General features: G+C 37.2%; 1 protein-coding gene across 16 annotated transcripts in view; it reads right to left on the bottom strand.

Annotated features, from left to right (window-relative positions):
• CNOT4 (CCR4-NOT transcription complex subunit 4) overlaps positions 1-20684 on the bottom strand; it is a 76878-nt gene that overhangs the window by 1674 nt on the left and 54520 nt on the right. For 9 of the 16 annotated variants that reach the window (XM_085568536.1, XM_021552877.4, XM_021552878.4 and 6 more), the window contains 3 exons: positions 18383-18440; positions 17674-17923; positions 15279-15776 (listed from right to left, as the gene is read on the bottom strand). In XM_085568536.1, coding sequence (XP_085424662.1) covers positions 15279-15776; positions 17674-17923; positions 18383-18440 — 806 coding nt within the window. Of the gene's footprint in view, positions 1-534; positions 748-4200; positions 4405-15278; positions 15777-17673; positions 17924-18382; positions 18441-20684 lie in introns of those variants that run through there. The other 7 variants (XM_085568532.1, XM_021552874.4, XM_021552876.4 and 4 more) reach the window with 2 other exon arrangements.

Here is a 20684-nt window from a genome sequence, read left to right as displayed (position 1 = left end):
CATTCTGCTCAAGAACTGCATCCTTGTCAACTCAACCTTACCACACCAAGCTGCCAGTACACTACATGCTTCACCTTTTATTCTGCCTACTTGAATCATGCTTCAGCCTCTCTAACAGGGAAACACAACCAGACAGCCTTATAAAAGAGAGCTTTATAAACAAGTGGAGTACGTCCCTTTTTAAATAACCAAGTCCAGTGATTGCCTTCAGTGCCTCAGGACCAGCGACGCACGTACCGGACATGCCATCCAGCAGAAGGGACACCTTACAGATTGACCCTATAGGAAAGCGCTGATCCACCTGACTGCCTGCAAAGGTCCTGGGCATGCATTGCAAAGGCCTAAGTGACGCTCTGTTACACCTAGAGGTTCCACAAAATTCCTGGACCCTTGAGGTTTTGTGGATGGAAGCTGGACGAGACCACCGCATACTGACTTTTTCTTGTTTTTTTTTTTTTCCAGATGTAAATCAGTTTGTGCCAAATACCCATTTGATGGTTTGCCAGTGGAGCTGAAGGAGTGAGAAACGGTTACCTGTGATGATTGCGGGGTCCATCCAGCTGCCAGGGCTGTCCCAATTCAGGCTGTCGGTGGTGGCAGTGTTGGACGTTGGTACACTGTGGTTGGCGTTGGAGGGGGAAGAAGCATTGGGCAGTCCACCAAAGTTGATGTTAATGTTCGGTAGAAGTGCCCTTAGCCCGTCCTGCCATTCCTTCATATTTAAACTCTCTACAGAACTGCTGTTGTCTGGGAGATTTACCAACAAAAAAAATGAAAGATAAAAAAATAAAAAGCTGAAGTTAGAAACAGATGTCCTTCTTTGGAGGGGTATGGGATTTTGCTTTTACTTTTTAAGCTAAGCATTTAATATTTTCTCTGTCCAAAACCTAGGGTCAATGTTTCCATGACTGATGAATTACTCAGAGGGGCTGGCAGGTTTTAAACCAAGTGTAAGGGAACAGGAGAAAGATATAACTCCTCCCTCAATACGTATTTCCCGATTTTGATTCAGCGACTCAAATAATCAAGGACACAGTGGCTCTTCCTCTATTACTAACAGAAGAAAATCTACCAGGTACTTGATAAGAATACCTCTGCTGCAATTTGGCTGCTTTATTGATGGGCAGCAGGCTCAAAAGGGTGGTGTGTATCAAAATGAAGAAAGGCTAGGTAGGGCTTTGCAGTAGAAATGGAATGTGAGAAACCAGGGAGGCTGAGGAAAATCATAGATGTCTTGTTTTGTTATAGCTTGCTCATTCACAGCCCTAGAGATGTTCTTCTGAAGGAAATGGTAATGAAGTTGGAGGGAGTGAAATTTCCTCTTGCAGTTGAAGAACAGTAGTGAAAATTCTTTAAAGACCTTTCAGAATAATTTCTGACACAGTAATATCCTCAAAAATTTGGTAAGAAGCAAACTAGCTGGACACCAAAGCAGTCAAGTCTCAACTAGTTGCCTGAATGTTTCAAGACACATTGGTAAAGGACAACAGGATAACGTGGCTATTAGCACTATAGCAAAGGATCCCTCAACACAAAAGTTACACCATGCTATCTAGAATAGACTATCTGGTTCTATGATCCATTTCTCGTTTTAAGTATCTCAAAGCAGGACAAACCAAACATGAGAACTCCAGTACTTATCATCCAATACAGCAAGGCATACTTTATTAGCTTGCAGTCAGTTATATTTGGAAAGGAAGTGCTAGGCAGTATGTTGGCACATGCCTGTCTTTTTGACGAATATCTAGAATACACTCTTTTTCAAAAACCTCTGTCTGTCCTGATTGATGAAAGGACCTTGATCTCGATCAGAATTGTTATAAAGAGATACTTTCACACACCTACTTCATCAACAACAGAACAGATTCAAGTCTTCCTGGAAAATCAGAGTATATCACTAACTTGCAAACTTATGTTGGAGAGTAAAGAAAGCATTCTCAATTGCTATCAGAACCTACCCTGGCAGTTTTTGTAAAGCTGAATGTTCAGGAAAAAAGTGGTGTCGTGAGCAATTCCTTTTTTGTAACTAGAGGGGGGGAAGAAACCCCCAAAACCAAAACTACTTGAAATCCTGTCCTTTCACAGCTCCTCCTTTTCCCTTTGCAATACAAATGCACAAAATAAATGCTTCTAAAGAATTCAGTGCAATACATTTTTCATCTATAATCCCAAGATTAAAAATAATAAATCAAAATTTTAGAAAGTATTAGTAGAAAATGTCCCCAAGAGATATTGTTCACAACCCTCTAGGAACATCCACAAGCCCATTTGAGACAAGTGCTAAATTAACTTTTTGGAACAGAAGTAGCTAGCTCAATATCACAGAAATAACAGCAACAAATTCTGCATTGTACACCATTAGTTTCCACTTTTTTTTCCTCACTGCTGCTTCAAAAAGCTTGTGCAAAGAAACACAGCTCTGTTTAATTATTTACTTCTACTGCAACACAAAAAGCACACAAAAACACCTGTGTCTGTGCATGAGTGAACATACTCATTTCAACACCTGTGAGCTGGGGATCTGCAAGGGTCTCAGTCACCGACTTTACTAACCCCCAAAACACCCTCAAAGCTCTTGTGTAAGAAAATCAGTATGTAGTAAACTACCTGCAACATGTCATTGAGGAAGACTAAGACAAAGCCTGCAGGATGTTATAAGGAACAGGACAGGAAAATTCATGTCATAGGGCATTAGGCCTCCTTGGGCTAAGAAAATATGTATGTTTTTAGTCATGTTATTCTCCATTAACAAAATACATAATACAGCGCACATAAGGGTGAAGAAAGCTAGCAAGTGTTTAGATACAAGACTCTCATGAAATGGAAAAGGCAGGTATTTTCTAGTGAGGAGACACTCCTGTCTGAGGCAGGCATAGTGCACCACTGCTGGGTACCCTCTCTAACACAAAAGAACAGGAAATAAAAAAACTGAGGGAGACTGTTCTTTACCTCTTTACCTGTCTAAACAAAATCTACTTGGATTCACAGAAGTCAAGAGATGAAAGGCCTAAAAGAATTCAGTATCTACCAGAAAAGTGTTGTTTGCTAGCTATAAGAAAGTCAGTTTGATAAAATCTTGTGCTCCTAGGTATAAAAGTGACAAAGTAGAGAATTACAAAAAATTGTCTTTCCCAAGCACATGTGTTTGCAAGCTAGGACAAAAACATTGGCCCCTGACACAAAAAAACCCCAAGCACCTCTTTGCTGGATTCCAGCAAGTTTTAAGCAGACTAAGTGAAAATGCAAATCCACCTGAGACGGAAGTTAGTTCTACCAACTGAAGGAAAAGAACTTACAAAATCACTATTCATCCCTCAGTTGGTTTGTTCTTCCTATTAAATATGTCTATGCTTCATGATGAAGCTAGGACCATAGTCAAAAATGACAAAAAGCTAGCTCTCAGTTCTATTACAAAAGACATTTGCATATTATCCTTCTCCTTCCCTACTTCTAAAGTTAACTAGTTGGAAGGAGTAATTTTCTGACTATTAGCAGACTTCTCAGTTGGATATTACAACCTAGGGGTGTGAGAACCAATACAACAGTTTCCCTGTCTCGAGTAAAAATGCTGTCTCCTTCCACAGGCTAATCTTAAAAGGCTTAAAGCAGCATGCCCACTGATAGTGGGAAAACACAGAAGAAAAGGTAAAACCCAGATGACTGCAAAGAAAGTGTTTTATATACCAGGATAAATATGAGATTCCTCCCCTCGTGTCCTTAGCTTTGTTTCCTAAAATAGAGAATAACCTGGTGAAATATCAGTGAAAGCACCACTATTCACATGAAAAACATTCTCAAATCCACAGCCTGCACTCTGGTCTTCTCCCAATGTACATTTCATAATCCTGTCTAGTCCAGTGGAAACTTGTGTTTACAGGGGTGAACAGATCCCACACTTCTAGCACTGAAATTTTCCTGTGTCTGAGGTGGTATGTCAATGTGAAATAAAAGTACTTGTACATAAAATTTTCACAGTCAACCACTATCTTAGAATAAGAAAAGGAAAGGAAAAAAAAAGCTTCATCATAAATGCAACTTCTCCATCCAATCTAAATAAAAAAACATTTGAAGTTAACTTAAGAAAAATAATACATCTGAGAAGCCTGAACATTAATTTGTATAAAACTAGTCACTTTATGAATTTCTAAATGAAATCATTGTCCCATTATCACATCCTACCAGACAGTCAAGTAGCTTTACCTTATTCTCTACCTGCAATGCCTTAACACTCTTTCTTCAAATCAGGCAAAGCAGTGTGTATTTGGGGGAGAGGCCATGAAGAGGATTAACAGCCAAGCCAGAATACTGTTCTGTTGCATAATCAGTACTTTTGAAGATGTCTGCGCAAGTGTCTGCTGCACTGATACGGGCTGTTCTGTGACTTCCAAAATTCTGACAATGACACTGCAATGAAGACACAAAGGTGTTTCAAATTTGGCTGTGCCACTTTGGTGACGATGCACTCAATCTTTTATATTGATGGGACAGCACAACTTCCAGTTTTGTTGGTGTGAGACAAGCACACTAAAATTAATATTCCACAGTGACTAAACCATTTAAAATCATTGCCCCAATTCTGATACAAGCCTATGGTAAAATCCAAAGCAAAATTCACCCAGTACATGTTTAAGTAAATGCAACCAATAGGAAAGATCACAAGACTGCTACATTATGGGAAAAGCAAGAGCATTTCTTTGCTCTACTAACTTATATTCCAAGCCATTACAAAAGCCTATTGTCATGCTAATTGAGTAAAACCATTAAATTTAAATACCTTCCCTCCAAGTAGTAAATATTCTAGTCCTACTGAAAAGCATACAGTCCTGCAGATCTTGGTTGCAATTATTTATTTTTAAAGAACCCATTAGTAAGTCATATGTGTGGCCAAGACACACAGTATGTCAACTACAGAAAAGCATCAAACAAAATAAAATCAGATGAAAATCATCATATGAGAGAAAAATAAACTTCTAGCCTATGTCACATACTTAACTGCCAAGAGTGGCAACAAAAGAAGCAAAGAGACTATCAAGGTGTATTCAGTAATAGAATATTTATTTCAACAACCTGCCTGTTAATAGGCCCTTGTGAAATCTTCTAAGACACTGTACAATAAATTTTGAAGCCAAAGAAAATGAGAAAAATAAAGAACAGTAAGGACTACCAGGAGTTCACCAAGAGTCTTTCAACTCAATTAGAATCAAATGGGGCCAACCAGCAAATCACACCCTTTCAAGTGACATCTCTGGTCCCAGTCTCTGCCTTGTGTATCATGTTCACAGACAGCACACACTGTAAATGCTTTCCCTGAAGCAGCCTATTTCCCTATTCCGAGAATTTCCCTATTCCGAGAAGTGACTGGGGCTTCTCTATTTTGATCTCGAAATAACTTTCCACTGTATTTCTGTTTTGAAAGCAGTTGTCCAGTACTTCCCTTTGAGGGGGAGAGAGAAAGGACAATTTATCACATCCAAAAAATAAATTATGACCACCACATTACATAAACTCAAAAGCTTTTCATCCAAAGGTTGAATACTTAAACAGCAACAAAACACTTATGATAAGAAATATACCTGTTTCACTTTAGTATGAGTAATAAGCTTGTTTGTTCATGAAATTTTTTAATAATGAATAAATTCCCATTTAAACTTCTATGACGTGAAGGATTTCTTTCTCAGCTTCATTGACTGTCTATATCTATGATTCCTAGAAATCCTACAATGCTTAAACCAAACAATGAAGTTTCACCAATTCACAGAGACCTAAGAATGTTACTGGCAGATTAGAGAAGATAAAATCTGTCCACATTTAAACAGCAGCGCTGCCCATCAGGAATACAAGTAGCCACTTCCATCATATTAGGGAGACATCAAGTGACAGGTGCACTAGAAGGTAAAGCTGTTTGCAGTGAACCTTTAAAAGCCTCACAAACATTGTCTACACATGGGAAACAAACTGACAATTCCCAAAACCCAGATTTGTAAGCGTCATTTCACAGTGTGAATTTCAAATGAAAGTCCTACAGTCATGAGCTCTAAGAGCTGGGAAAACAAAAGATGCACATGCACATACACACACCTACAAAATTGGCTTTGGTAGACAAGAGACACCAGTCTACCCTCAGTTTTAAAATACCTCAAATAAAGCATATGTTGCCTTTATTCCATATTGATTTCCATGGTTATAGTAATTCCACTCAATTTAAAAGACAGCCATGTAAACAGAAGCACACTATTCTTCAATGTCAAATAAATCCAATCACAACTTGCCAGTAAGCCAAACTGTCAAGTAGAGCATACTAATTCTAAAGTATACACTTAAATGGGAAAAGTAAGATTTTCTAAATTATTTTTTATGATGATCTGACAGTACAACTTTTAAGCTTTCTGTGACTGAGTGTTATGAGTCAGAAAATGTAATTTATTTTCAGAGGAAATCCCTTCTACAACATTAGTACAGGGATAGTAAGAAGACTCATATTTGCTTGCATGGACAGTATCAGAATATTATTAGGCTTGAGAAAAGCTGTGTTACATCAAGTATTCTGGAGAGTTTTTGTGACTGACTTAGATTCACCGCAGCTCAAGAGACCAAACCATAATTATAGCAGCCAGTGACCCAATTTTAACCTATAAGCAAATTTTAAATTGCGATTCCAAGTTGCTTTGAAAAACATGCTTGACTTCCTACAAAATCTTTCCAGAGCATCCCACATTTCTTATTACTGACTCCATAAGAACATAGATTTTGATGCTGATAATCTTTACCATAAATCTAAACTAAGTGCACAAAGACTTAAGATATTGAAACAAATGAAATAGATACTTGAATCCTACACACAGAACAGTTTGATTAAAAAGTTCAGAAAGCATGCAATTCCATTCATCTGAGAAATAAAGTTCATTTTAACCTAAACTGCTTCCTCTCTCATCATGCATCAGGGTTCAATGTCACCACGTTACCCTGTTTGTCAATAAAATAAACTTTGACTTCAAAAGAAAAGCCTGTGTGTACAAATGTACTTGTGGGTACACAGATACATGCATAAATAAAACCAAAATATTTGAAATTTGCCCTTTGGGCAAGCAATAACTAGAAATTGTAAGAAAAAAAAAAAAACAGAGATCTTTGAAGTTACAGTAACAATTATCAAGAGCCTATCATATCACTGAGATTCTGGATTCCAGGACTATCCTACCAATCAACAACCCTTGATGACTTTAGACTGTGAGACCAGCATTAGCACAATGAAAGCAAATAAAAAAAAAAATACTCTGGCAAATGATAAATTCATTTTTAACCCTCCCACGTCTGCAAACAATTAAGGCTGATGTATATTTGTTTATTATTTCAATAATTCTGTGGGGAAATTAGATAAACGGCAAAAAAGCCAGGTTTTCACCTTTCATGACGTGAAATTCATTATCATTACTAGATGCTGTCTTCTAACAGAAGTGACCTATGTTGTAAATAGATTTTTTAAAATAATTCATCTGAGGACAAGAAGTTCAAATGAGGCTCTGTAGAAGAAACCAAGAGATAGCAAAGGATGGGAATTTTTTTTTTTCCCCCTCAAATGCAACTTGGCAGTACTGGGAGGAGAAACAATATTTGTAAAGCTGCTCTTTCGGTTGCTGCTATTCCTTCAGGATTCATTTATGCTCCTCTCCCAATACAATTTTAAAAAATACTCTAATTTGCTCTCAGTTGTTTTTCAAACTGGACCACTTAAAAAAAGTTTATGCAGAATGCCTTTGAATTATTTGTACTTTTTGCTGAAATGCACCAGTCATTACTGGTATTTTGTTAATGGGACTTAGAAAGAGCCGAAGCTTCAGAAAGTACATGCCAAGGCACCGCCTTTTGTTAGACACTGTGGTGGCAGTGCCAAGTGTACTCACTTTCCAGTCTTTAAAAGGAAAATGACATGTTTTTAACATCACTAAGGCAGTTGCACCTTTTATTTCACGCCAGTGACCTAATCCATATTTTGAAGTGACTTCAGAAAAGCATCTAAGAGAACACAACAACCCAAGGCTAAGCATTTACCCACTGGAGGAAGGAGACACGTAACACAACAGAACTACCTCTCACACTACTGCAGGACCAACCTGATATTTTACCAGTTACCTGTAAAAGGAAACAACCTTTCTGTGTTTTGGTGAACCAGTCCTAAAGAGGTTCTATTAACAATAAATGCAGTCTTCCATACCTAAAGCTCAGGTAAAAGCCAACATCTAGTGTAGGTGAAGCTCCTTTGGTGACACTACTACAGACAAAAACAGTAATGAAATTTAATGTGAAAAACAAATTTTATGTGAAAAACCCCCAGCCTGCTTGCTTCTCCCTGTTTCTGGAACGTTACAAAAAAAACCTGGCAGGACTAAAAGTCCAGAATGAAGACTGGTTCATCTACTCAGGCCACCTATTTCAGCCAACCACATGTTTATTTCAAACATAGTAGAGTTAATGTGATTAGCCAATCCTCTGATACATTGCAGCCAAGTAGGAGGCTTTTTTTGCCACTTTTTCCTTTGTTACATACATATTTTTCTTCCAAAATAAAATTACACAGTTAAAAATGGGCATCTTGCTACCCAAAAAAAGCAAGATGCCTGTCTTTTACTGTCATGCCAAAAACTCTTGCATTCAAAGATTTAAAAAAATTTATAAGCTAGAGATGAAGACATACTTATATATCAAGCATTATTTGAAACAGTATCATCTATATAATCACATGAAGAAAAAGTTCAATAGGATTTAGAAAACAGTTGCAGTATTAGCACTGAAAAGGCACTGGAAGGAAGGGTGGCTGTGCAAGATGAGATTTTGAAACAGACGGAGAAGTAGCAGGTCTTAAAGGACAGGTGCTGCGAGTGAAGTTCTCTCAGAGATCTTGAAAAGATTAAATGAAGGAAGCCAGGCCTTTGCAGTAAATGTAGGAAGTGTATGGGAGTTAAGGGACAATAAACCAGAGCTAAGAAAAGGAACATCCACAATGGATTTCGATCATAACACTGATTTATTATTTTGGAAATTAATCTGAAATCCCAATTCCATTTTATTTACTTTAAACCTGGATGCATAAGAAAAAAACACTAAACTCCTCCAGATAAAGAGAAATGAGCAAGCTAAAATTTTATTTTCAAAATGGGTTAGTCCCATATTGTGCTGAACACTTCTTCACCAGTGAAACAGAAAAGATAATTTTTCAAAGTGGGGATACACACACAGGCACAAAGCATCTCCTGAAGAGGAAGGATGGAGGACTAAGAGCTTCCAAGGAAAAAAAATGGGGTGCTGCTTCTCACAGATGAGAAGTATAAAATGTTCAATAGCAAAGGCTGCATTAATAGTCATCTTTGTTAAGGAAACCAGGATATACAAGAACCAGTAGAAGCAATAATGTAAAGATGAGGGTTGTTTACAGAAGGTACTTCTCATGTTACCGTTTCAAAGCACTTTCAAGTGAGGAGCGACCCTGTTATCAGGGCAACACATCTACTTCTGAGAACAGCTGCTCTGCACTCTGGAAAAGATACAAGCCTTTAGAAATGCCATACATGGCACTACAACTATTAGTTGTATCAGCCAAGATGTTCACCAGATTTCCTATTTTCAACATTTACCCCTAATTAGAGAAAGACTTCAGGCAGGCATACATCTAACCAGGGGACACAGAAAAGTTGACATTCAGCTACCATGCTTTCTGCTCAGCTGGTGTTGGAAAGCCAAAGATCAAGGAAGACCACCAAGTGAGCAAGTAGTCTTCTATAAAAGATTAGGACAGAAAATTAATATACTGTCAGGTCAAGAAGAAAAGTATAGACTATGGCATCCAAATAAAGGATGTGAGGCAGAACTGTTTAAGTCACATTCTTGTTGCTATGGTATGGGATCAAATGCCTTTTTTACACAGAACTTGGAGAACTTTTACAGCATGCTGACCTTGACAGCCATACCACATGGCCCAAATCCTCTTTTGAAAAGGCACAATAGAAGAACACACTCAAAACCCCGTATCAAATTATTATCCTGAGACCACAGGAAAATGTCAGCTTCTGTGCCACAAATTCTCTGTTTCCTTCCAAGACTGTATAAAACAAGGCTTGGAGTATGTGTTTGTTTGTTTGTTTTCAGGAAATAGAAACAACAATACAAAGACCAAATAAAAAACATGTCTCAAATGGAAATGCAATTATGTTATGGGAAAATTGCAAGTCAGACAAGGAATCTTAGTATTCAAGGGAAAACATGTTAACTCTTATTCTGATATATCATCTTTTTATGCTGTATATGTTCTTTAAATAATATGACCACAGTCAACATATAGGAATCTTCTTTTCTTTTACTAAAATTTTGTCCAAAAGGTAGCATTAGGCAAGACAGGACTTGATGTTCAAGGCAATTTCAATGGCTGGGGAACATAGAGGTCAGAAAATTTAAAGCAGCAGAAGATGCAACACCATAAATTGATCAGAAAGGGAAGAGCTCACTTAAAATAAGTGAGAAGATGTTTGACCTTCTTAATAAAACTGCCATTGCTTCGTCCTCTCTGTTACCAGCTACTGCTTCACAGAAACCTAAATGCATCCATGACATGAAGACAAACATGCTAATCTGTGTCTGGATAAAGAATGTAACACCGCTACCACACACACTGCTGGGGGACACCCAAAATTATTAGAGCTGTCTACCCATTTATTGTCTCATCTTTAAATATACATAATATCAATAAGTATGTACATATTCAAGAGATATAAGACACAACATCAAAACTAAAAGGTCTTGAGAGAATGAAATTTTGATTCTTCATTATATTATATGACACAGACTTATTACATTCAGCCCCCATGTTTGAAAATATCAGGAACAGCTCACAGAAACCTATAGCAGCTTCTGTATCAGTCAGCTGCATGGTTAAAATATCTTGATGAACATAATGATGTTCGTAACATCATAACATTGGTTATCTTCAAAGACAATGAATAAAGTATTTTTCTCCATCCTAAATAAGGTTAAATTCTTATGCTTCGTATCTGTCTGTCCACTTGATCCTTTCCTCCTTTTGTATTTTTAATATATGTATGATATACATAAATTGCCTCTGTTCAACAAGCATTTGAAGAAAACTTTGAGACATATGATTTAATTTTTAGGCTGCCCTGTGCAGAGTCAGAAATTGGACTTGATGATCCTTGTGGGTCCCTTCCAATTCAGGGGCTTCAATGATTTTTTGGGGAAGAATATATATATTGTTTAAGGAGTAGTCTTGGAACAGCTTGACCTACCTCATTATTATGGTCTAGAGAAAGCTTACAATTAAGTTTTACATTCAGGGTAATTATGACATTAATAAATGAAGTAATAGCTAGTGTTTCAAAATGTCAAGTACTTCATCTTGTGTAGAACTGATGGGGAAAATGGACTAACCATTTTCAGCTTTTTCCTAATACTTTTGACTCTGTGAGTTTGTTAGTGTACTTCTATGTAGCAAAATCAATTACTACAAACCACTCAGTAAATTCAATAAATAGAACCATATATTTATATTTTCAAATTAATAAGCATACATCTCATTTTGTAAGCATCAGCTTCAAAACACACTGTTAATCTGAATCCTACCTTAGTCTATGATCCCATACAGTACCTATTATTTTTGAACACATCACCAGGCAGTAGGGCAGCTAAGATGATGGTAGCTATCAAATTACATAGAGCTTCCCGTTATCCTATAGTAAAATAAAAATAAAGGCATACACCCACCCACACTGCTGTCAGTAAATCAGTCTTTCCCTTGGCATCATCTGCAGGACAAAGCATAGCTGCTGGCCAATATTCTCAGGATAGTTTGCGTACAATCTAGAGTAAACTGCTTTGTAGCAAGAATCACACTGTCCATGAAGAAGTCACTGGACTTGTCTCCTGAAGCACAGTTACACATTTATAACTTCACAGTAAACCATCTAATCAATCCCACACCAGAGAGCAGCAATAAGCTTAAATTGTCCCTGAAAATGACAACATGAAACATCTGCTACAATTTGAAAAATGATACAGTGGGGGAAGAAAAAAAAAAGTTACTCTGGGAACAAATAAATCAGAAAGTTCATTTAAATATGGGTTGAGGACAAATGTATGCCTGATGAATATGACACATTTCAAGTGCACGCATAATAGGTCTATGAAATCAATCATGTGTCATTGTGTCATTTCACTGGAAACAGCAGAATTAGTTAATAATTAACTACTTCCTCTGACAAATGAGCAAACAAATTCCACATAGAAATTATTTTTAAGTGAGAGCTTAATTAAAAAAAAAAAGAAACTTAGATCATGCCCTTGTTCCTCCATTTAAATTTGGTACACATCACAGAGCAGACCTGCCTGAAGCTGTGAGTTTATGAATACAGCACAGCTCTGATTCTCAAATAAACAAAAGGCCGTTTCAGCAAATTACATTTAACATGTCACACATGAGCATTTCAAATTCATGTGAGTAATAATGTCTAAAGTGGAAACAGCAGTTTAAAAGATACTATTTTCTTAATACAAGCTTCCATACCACAAATACACCTCTTTCAGATTTAGAAAGCCTAGAAAATACTATACTAACATGTGAATGTATAGAAGTTACTAGATCTGCTTATTTTGACATAAATAAAAAGCTTCAAAAGAGCTGATTAAATAGAGCAGGCAGATAAAGAGTAGTGTGCCTGTTCCCACCATTTATTTTTTTTACCAGTAACTAGTCCAGTATGAGCTACTTTAGGAATTTATAATCCTGTAAAAAACTGAACAAACACCTTAAGAAACATACAGCTTTTACAGCAGTAGAGGGTCTCTGCTACAAGACAGAATGTGAAGTTTCACCTGCACTTAGTTTCTTTTCCTGTTATATCTAAACCAGCCAAGTTGGCAATGTTGACTGAACACCCTAATATGGACTAAAAAAAGCCAAGAGAAAGGACAGGTCTACTACAACTAACTGTTCCATACTGCCAAATAGCTGTTATGATATGTACTGCCTTTCTAGTAGGTCAGCTAGGGTATGCTAAAGTCTTATACACATGAGTTCTCTGTACTTGGACACCACTTTCTTTTCCCAACCCCACCAGATAGATGTATCTGTAAATTACATGAGGAAACTTGGACAATTCTGTAATTAAATACTTGCTACTGATAGATTATTTTTTCGAACAGAATATAAAAGGGATTGAGAGGCCTGTAGTCTAGATGCAGATTAAAAAATGATAATAAACTGGAAACTATTAAGTCAGCACACAAGAAAAGAACCATGAGGTCCTCACCAGACTTCCAAATTATTTGTACTTCTGAAGCAGTTAGAGCACTAAAATAAATACAAACAATACAAACCCATAACCCAGCAAACTAAACCAGAACTGAGACTTCAGCTGACTTCTGGCAGCAGGAAAAAGGAGTCATCTATCCTTGTGCAAAATATTCTTTTTTCAAGATATATCAAAGCTGACATATATCAGCTGAGTGCTTGCACTGCAGCAACTGCTATCTAATTGTCAGCCAGCACATTAGCAATATTTTCTATAACAAGAGATGAAAACCAACATAAAGGAACTTTCCATGGTTACTACAGCAGATGTTTATTTTGGTTTTAGCACAATATTTGCCAAAAATATTTTTAGATTAATAGGTTGTAGCAGTTGCATACAAAAAAAGGACATCCTTAAATATCCATTCTGTTACCTTAAAACATATGGCGGAAGCGCACGGCCTGGGCTATGCACAGCCAGCACCATACAACCTGCTCTTCAGAAATTTAAAAAAAAATCTACAAGTCTCCTACAAACACAAAAAGTTATACTTTCAAACTGCTAACTAAAATTAAAATAATGCAATGCTTTTGCAAACCCAGAATCAACCTGAACAGATCTTTTTCAACACTACAGGATTTTTATGGTCCCCCAGGTCATAAAAGTCTTGTTACTAACCCCTCAAAGTAGAAGTTTTTACAACTGAGTGGTAAGAGTGAAGAGTGATGTCCTGTTGTTTTTCTGAAAGCTGCATGTAGTTTAGGGGAAAGGGAGCAACAGTGCAGCCATGGATGCTCCATGCCAGAAACATTTTTTTTTTGTGCAACCAATATCAGTCATTTTTGGTTTAAAACTTTGCTATTGCCAGTGTACAGAGTTTTGAACTACCTCCACTTGCAGTATGGACCATGTTTATACTTGAATCATCCTAAGACCCTTCAACAGTAAAGTAGCTGGAACAAGCCTTCAAAGAGGACAAAATACAGCCAAGTAGCAGCCAAAACCAGTTCTTGTACTAGAGCACCAAAAAAAATCCACTAACATTTTCCTAGGTCACGTTCTTATAGTAAAGCTAGTATTTCTAAAACCTATGAAAATAAAACAATGCTGGCAACATCTCAAGGAGCAGTTTTCTCCACCTTAAGGCTACAAAGAGCTAACAGGCTTTCTACCTGCAGTTCATTATTCATGTAATACAATTTTTCCCCTGTTAAAAGAAGCAAATTTGTCTGGGACAAGCTAAATTGAAAGTGTGGAAGAACTTCAAACCCCAGAAGTAAATTTTTAATCAAGACAATTATTGTGACAATTAGCTCCTTAGCTGCAAATGTTTGATGCAAGTGCCTATTAATCCACTCAGGGCAGCCTAAACTGGCCTGACTGCACATTTATTTTTCTCCTACATCACAACCCACAGAATGAGAATGAATCCTCTTATACACATTGCAAGCATCCATTTAGTGAAGATTAGCATAATATTAAGGCCATCTGAAGTACAGAAATGAACAGTACTGAATGCTTTACTGTGTAGCCATTTGGTTATGCACAAGAGGAAACGACCCAGCCAAGATATATGGCACAAATTACCATCATTACAATGTTTCACACGACTTTAAGGACTCTGGTCAACACCTGCATATCAACGTGAAAGTCACAATGCACTTCCAGGGCCTATTCTTAAGTGATGCCAGTCTGGCAAGACTGAAGAGCCAAAATACCAATCTGCTTTGGCACAAAATTAATCGGGCACATAATACTCCACCTTCCTTATAAAGCTCAACATTTACAAGGCTAAATATCCAGTTACTTTTTTTTAAAAAAAAGGATCTATTTAAAACAATATTCCTCCCTCTGTTCATAACCTAGTATGACAGTCAAGAGGTAACAGTCTACTGCTCGTTTCTGGCTATTTCCTTAACCTTTTCTGACTCAGAGAAGCTGAGAGCATGAATTAATTAATATTCACCGCTGTCCCTATTCACCTACCTGATATAGGGATCCCTCCCAGACCTGTGCTGTGTTGTGGTGGGAGATTCAAGTCCAAGAAATTACTATTTGAGGTGGGATTTGCTGTGTGGTTCAAGTGCATGATGCTATTGCGTGGGAAGGCCATCCAAGGATAGCGAGCCGCTTGGCCTGGAAAACTGAAGGAGTTGTAAACTGCTCGATGCTGTTGAAACTGTGGAAACCTCTGTGGCATGACTGGAAAGGTGCTACTGAGAGAGTTGGCATTTGTGGGTGCAGCAGGATGCAGGAATCCAGAACCTGGCCCTTTGGCAGTTGTAGTGTGTGGGGTAGGGTTCTGAAGAGATGTGGGTGAAAGGGAAGGTTGGTCTTGGACTGACAGTTCCTTCTCAATCAGGTCTGCTAAGGCTTTGCGGGTGATGTCAAAGGGATCAAACCCTAAGTCGTCCTCTTGCTGTTTGGAGGAACCAAACCCAAAAGCTGCTTGCCAGTCTGTGGAGGAGGATACTGGTATAGTTTCTGTTGAAGAAGAAAGGAACAGGATTTAGAACAAGAATTAGAAATCATTTTTCCATATAAAAGCTTCAGCCTGTGTATCTGACTGTGGTCTTTTATCTTCTATATAATACTACTTCATACGTTCCCCAATGACACCTTATTCATCAGCTTAGAATGCCATTTTCAGATCAAACTGTCATAGACTTCTACTAAAGGTGAAGTGCTAGAAGTAGGAAATAACACTTTTACTGCATAGCTGCACTGTTCTTGAACTATGGAAAAACCTTATACAGAAAGTATTTTCAGGAATAGTCCCAAGTAGAAAGACCAATGACCACTTGCTTAGAACCTTCTATACCCCACACTACTTAATGGAAGTGTGAACAAGCAGAGCATAAATAAGGCTGTTACTCAGTTCAATATTTTGCTTTCACTATTAAAATACTGTGCGAAAAAGATAAGCAGGATGTGCCCTCTCAAAAGGAAGAACCTCAGAGCAGTAGTTCAAAAAACAAAACCAATAAACAAGACCCACAAAAAATCCCCTACTATCTACCATTATGAAGAGAAACAAGACAAATTCTTAAGGAAACAATGATAAAACAAAAAAGAACTGCATTACAAGATACTGTTAAATATTTTGAGGCAGTATTGCAAAAAAAGTTATCAGAATTTGTCTTAATTTTCAGTTATTACTGCTTTTCATGATTGTGTTAAGTTAGCTATTCAAGTTCAGTGACTTCTGGTCTATCTTCACATTATTTTTCCTCAAAATTGTGGTCAAGCAACCTGCTAAGTACAGGGTAGCATCACTTGCACCATTAACTCCCTCTGCTGGTAGGGACCTGGTCTGCTGCTGTAAGAAGGTTCAGTATCCTCTCAGAGAAGAAATTGACACTTCTATTTTCACTCTAAAATCCATGAAGATAGATAGATAAAGAGTTGCTAGACCAACAAGAACTTGTCCTTTCGTTGTTTAAACCACTTGTCCTGTGGTTATTTAAACCACAAACATACAGTTTATATTAACTATGATCCTTACTACCTGGAACTTATCTCTCACTGCTACTTAATCCTCACAAAACTGGTGCACCAAGCGCCTTAGCAGAAAGGAATTTCCTTGGTAATAAGTATTGTTTACAAACAGAATTAAGATATCCAGAAGCAAGATGAACATCAAAAGATGACTAATCATTAAGTAAACTATGTAATATTATTTACATTCAATTTTTTTACTGATACTGTTTCATTTAATTTTCTAACAATTCCCTCAGAGTTATCCGTGAGCTCTTAAATACTGTTAACCATTTCCAAGACTATACCATTACAACTAAAACAATGTTTTGTGCATATGACAAGGTATTTCATAGGAGAGTACCTGAAAAATACAGGTACTCATCATCTTTGATCATCTTTCAGCTGATGAAATTTAACATGTCTGAATTTACAGAATCTCACCTCAAAGAGAAAGATGAGACAGCTTCAGATAACTATGCAGGATACTAAGAAGATTCTGAATTTTACACAACAGCTTCTGATATTAGAATTACAGAGTATCACATCAAAATATATTGATATCATGTATTTTCCCCCTTTCAAAAACCTGTAACACTAAATATTAAAGCATACATGTCACATCCTATGCATGTTGCTAGGAAAAACTAAAATAAGTACTCTGATAATTTAATCATGCAGCTTGAAAGCTCTTCAAAGTTTATTTAAGAAGAAACCCTTAAGTCAGTGCAATTCATCTGCAGTTAAGTGACAAATTTTAACCATTTGTAAGGTGGGAAAACACAGTATGAAACAAGTCTTAGAGTCTGAGGTTCTACAGAGTTTTAAGCTCTGTACAACTCTGTACAAGTTTTAAGCAACCGCAAAAGCAAGCAACACCCAACCATGTAACCTGTGGATGTACCTGACGTGAAAAGGCTCTGTGGTTCTGGTGCTGTGGGCCAGTCACTTGAAGTCTGTGGAGAGCTGGGGAATGGAGGAAGCCCACTAGGGATGGGGTTAGGGTGCCGGAAGTTGTCAGAGAAGAGTGACTGTGATTCTGTTACAGCCCCTTCAAAAGGAGACCTTGCACTGTGATTAGATGAACTGATGGGTATAACTGGATTGGGTTTTGTTAAACCAGGTGGTGGTGAAGGTGTGTCACTGTTTGTTATCTACAAACAGGAGAGAAAGAGAAAAATTAGGACATGAGTTTATATATTAAATATTCTTCTATTCTTCACTAACTCAGATGAAAAGTTTCCTCAAAGCTCCTGGCCACAAATAGTTTTGTTAATCTATAGCTCAGCACAAGGTCAAACAAAAAAATCAACTTAGCAATAGCATTTTTCAATTGTTTAAAATTATCACAGAACCAACTAGAGTGGGAAAAGATCATTGGAATCATTGAGTCCAACCTATAACTAAACACCACCTTGTCAACTAGACCATAGCACTAAGTGCCACTTCCATCTTTTCTTAAACACCTCCAGAGACTACACCACCTCCTGGGACAGCCCATTACAATGCCCAATTATGCTACACTTCAGAAAAAACTTGCTTCTCCAAATGCGAGTTGCACTAAGTCCTCAAACCCACTTGTTACTTTCAGAGCACTTATCTTTTTGTCTTACCTGTTGAGAGCTGTCACCATTTCCTATACTGAGTGAATCGGAAGGTTTATCAATAGGGCTGCAAAAGCGGGAGGGAAAAAGACAGTAAGGAACTCAAGTGTTTAACATGAAAAATCAACATTTGCTTTTGTAGTGGAAGAAAAGCCTTAAAATTAAGACAAAAATTAAAAAGTATGAATTAAGAAGGAAAAAAGTCCACTTATTTTTTATGAGAGTGCTTTTTTAATCATAAGCATTCCAAACATTTGTCATATACTGTAATACTTCTTTTCACCACTCTCCATCCTGCTTGCTGACTGCCTTAAGGAGAGTATTGAACATGTTCATAGCAGCTCTAAGCCACACAAAACCCTAGAACTCTATACTACGACAGTATATTGTAATAGTTAGTTCCATCTGTGATACTACTCTAAAGAAACTGGAAAATATCTATTTTCCAAACACACTGATTTTCAGTTTCCATACAAATCCTAAATAAATCTGGGAGAGATAAAACATTAAATTTAACGATTTGGTCTTGGTGGCAAGTTAAGCTTCCCACCAGCCTTTAAGACTGAGGTTTGAGATGACAGAAGGGGAAAAAACATAGTATAAAAAACTGCCAAAAACGAGGATAATATAAGATACAGCAGAAAACCACTTCAGAAAGCCATTCACTGCAAATTATGGTGACTTGGCTGAAATTATTCAAGATTCTTATAGGCATCTGTGAGTTGCCTCAATAATGCTAAATACCGCACTAATTAAATGATATTATTGAAGTTCATACTAAAATCTTTGCTTTGGAACTTCAAGGTACTCTTATTTTCATTTACCCATGAGAAAAGATGCACAAGCATCATGCTGCACAGGCCAATACACAGATTCTACAAGCAAGCATCAGAAGTAAGAACATGAATTTCAGTTCCACTAAGAGGCCACAACATGATGCAAGTTAAATTACAGTCAGGATGTTGAAAAATATACGTAACAATTTCTTTTAACTGGGTGCAGACTTCAGATTCTAGATACAGCTTGTATTCAAACAGCCCTTGTTGCTGCAAACTTTAATTACTGCATACAGCCATCTAGTAAGGTCAACTATTCATTTCTTCCACTTGTAATTTTTCCCCTCACTCCAAAATGAGTAATCGAAACCCAGAATTTTCCATTCTAAAATAAACGGTGTAAGAGTAATCATCAATACTTTTTTTTTGTGAAAAAAGAGCACTGATTTGAGTTAGTATCTCAAACAGATAAATTAAGCCAAGATACTTATGACTATAAAAGAAAAATCACTGAGTAACTCCAGTGAAGATTTACAAATATTCTCTACCTGGTGATCCAACAGCATGAATAATTTGAAACACACTGCTTTTGGTTACTAATTTCTAAATTCTTATAGCACAGAAGTCTGCTGTAGACTCTTCATTACACAATCAATTCCGACTGAAGAGCTGATATTCCAGTCAAATTCTTTTCCTACAGAGCTAACATTCACCATACTGCAGCTTAAAAAGCTGTGAGTAAGACAACTTTTACTCACAATCTAAATGATGAAAATATCTATTATACTTGAACCTGCCTAAGGAGCCTTTATCTGCAAGATAGACTTCCAGCCCTCCAAAATGAATAAGGCTCATTATCTATTGACTACAATATTTTTATTTACATTAAACACATTCTGTTCAGAAAAAAAAAGAACTGCACATCACTACTGCGATGCAATTCACAGGCTCTCTGATCGCTCCTCAGTGGGACTGCTATTTAGCCTAACAAGAAGGTACCACTTAGAACAACACTCTCCATTTTAATGCATTGGTTCAATATTGATTTAAAATGAAGACTGGCTACCTGATCAGCAGCACCACTACTTGAAACATAAGGGTTTACCTTGTTTTTTTTCCCATCCAACCTCTGAAGAAACCTAATGTTTATTACCTAAAGGGGTCCAGAAGAAACAAACCAGCATGACTATAGACTAAGACTGTAACTTCTAGTGATGCATAAGGTGGAAGAGGACACCAGTTCTACTCAAGAAGAGCATCAAAAAATAAAAAAATGTTGGTTGGTAATAAGAGATTATTGTAACCAGATGAGTTACTTCCTCTACACAAAGAAGACTCAGTTCAACCTGCTGCCTCTGTTGTCCCTCTGAGTGGTAACTGAGGAACCCTTTCCTCTGTGCTGTGTTTCTGCAACACAGCACTGGAAGGAAATGACAGATATTTTAGCCCTAACATTTTACTGAAGCTTTTCCAAGTGACAAGCCTCCTGATGTGCACCAAATAGCATGCTACTTTTGTGGAAGCTTCTGTACAGA

This window comes from Lonchura striata, chromosome 1A (genome assembly GCF_050655825.1).
Source record: "Lonchura striata isolate lonStrDom1 chromosome 1A, ASM5065582v1, whole genome shotgun sequence".
Taxonomy (NCBI): Eukaryota; Metazoa; Chordata; class Aves; order Passeriformes; family Estrildidae; genus Lonchura; species Lonchura striata.
Note: the sequence above shows the minus strand (reverse complement) of the source record. Positions and strands in the feature narration are given on the sequence as shown.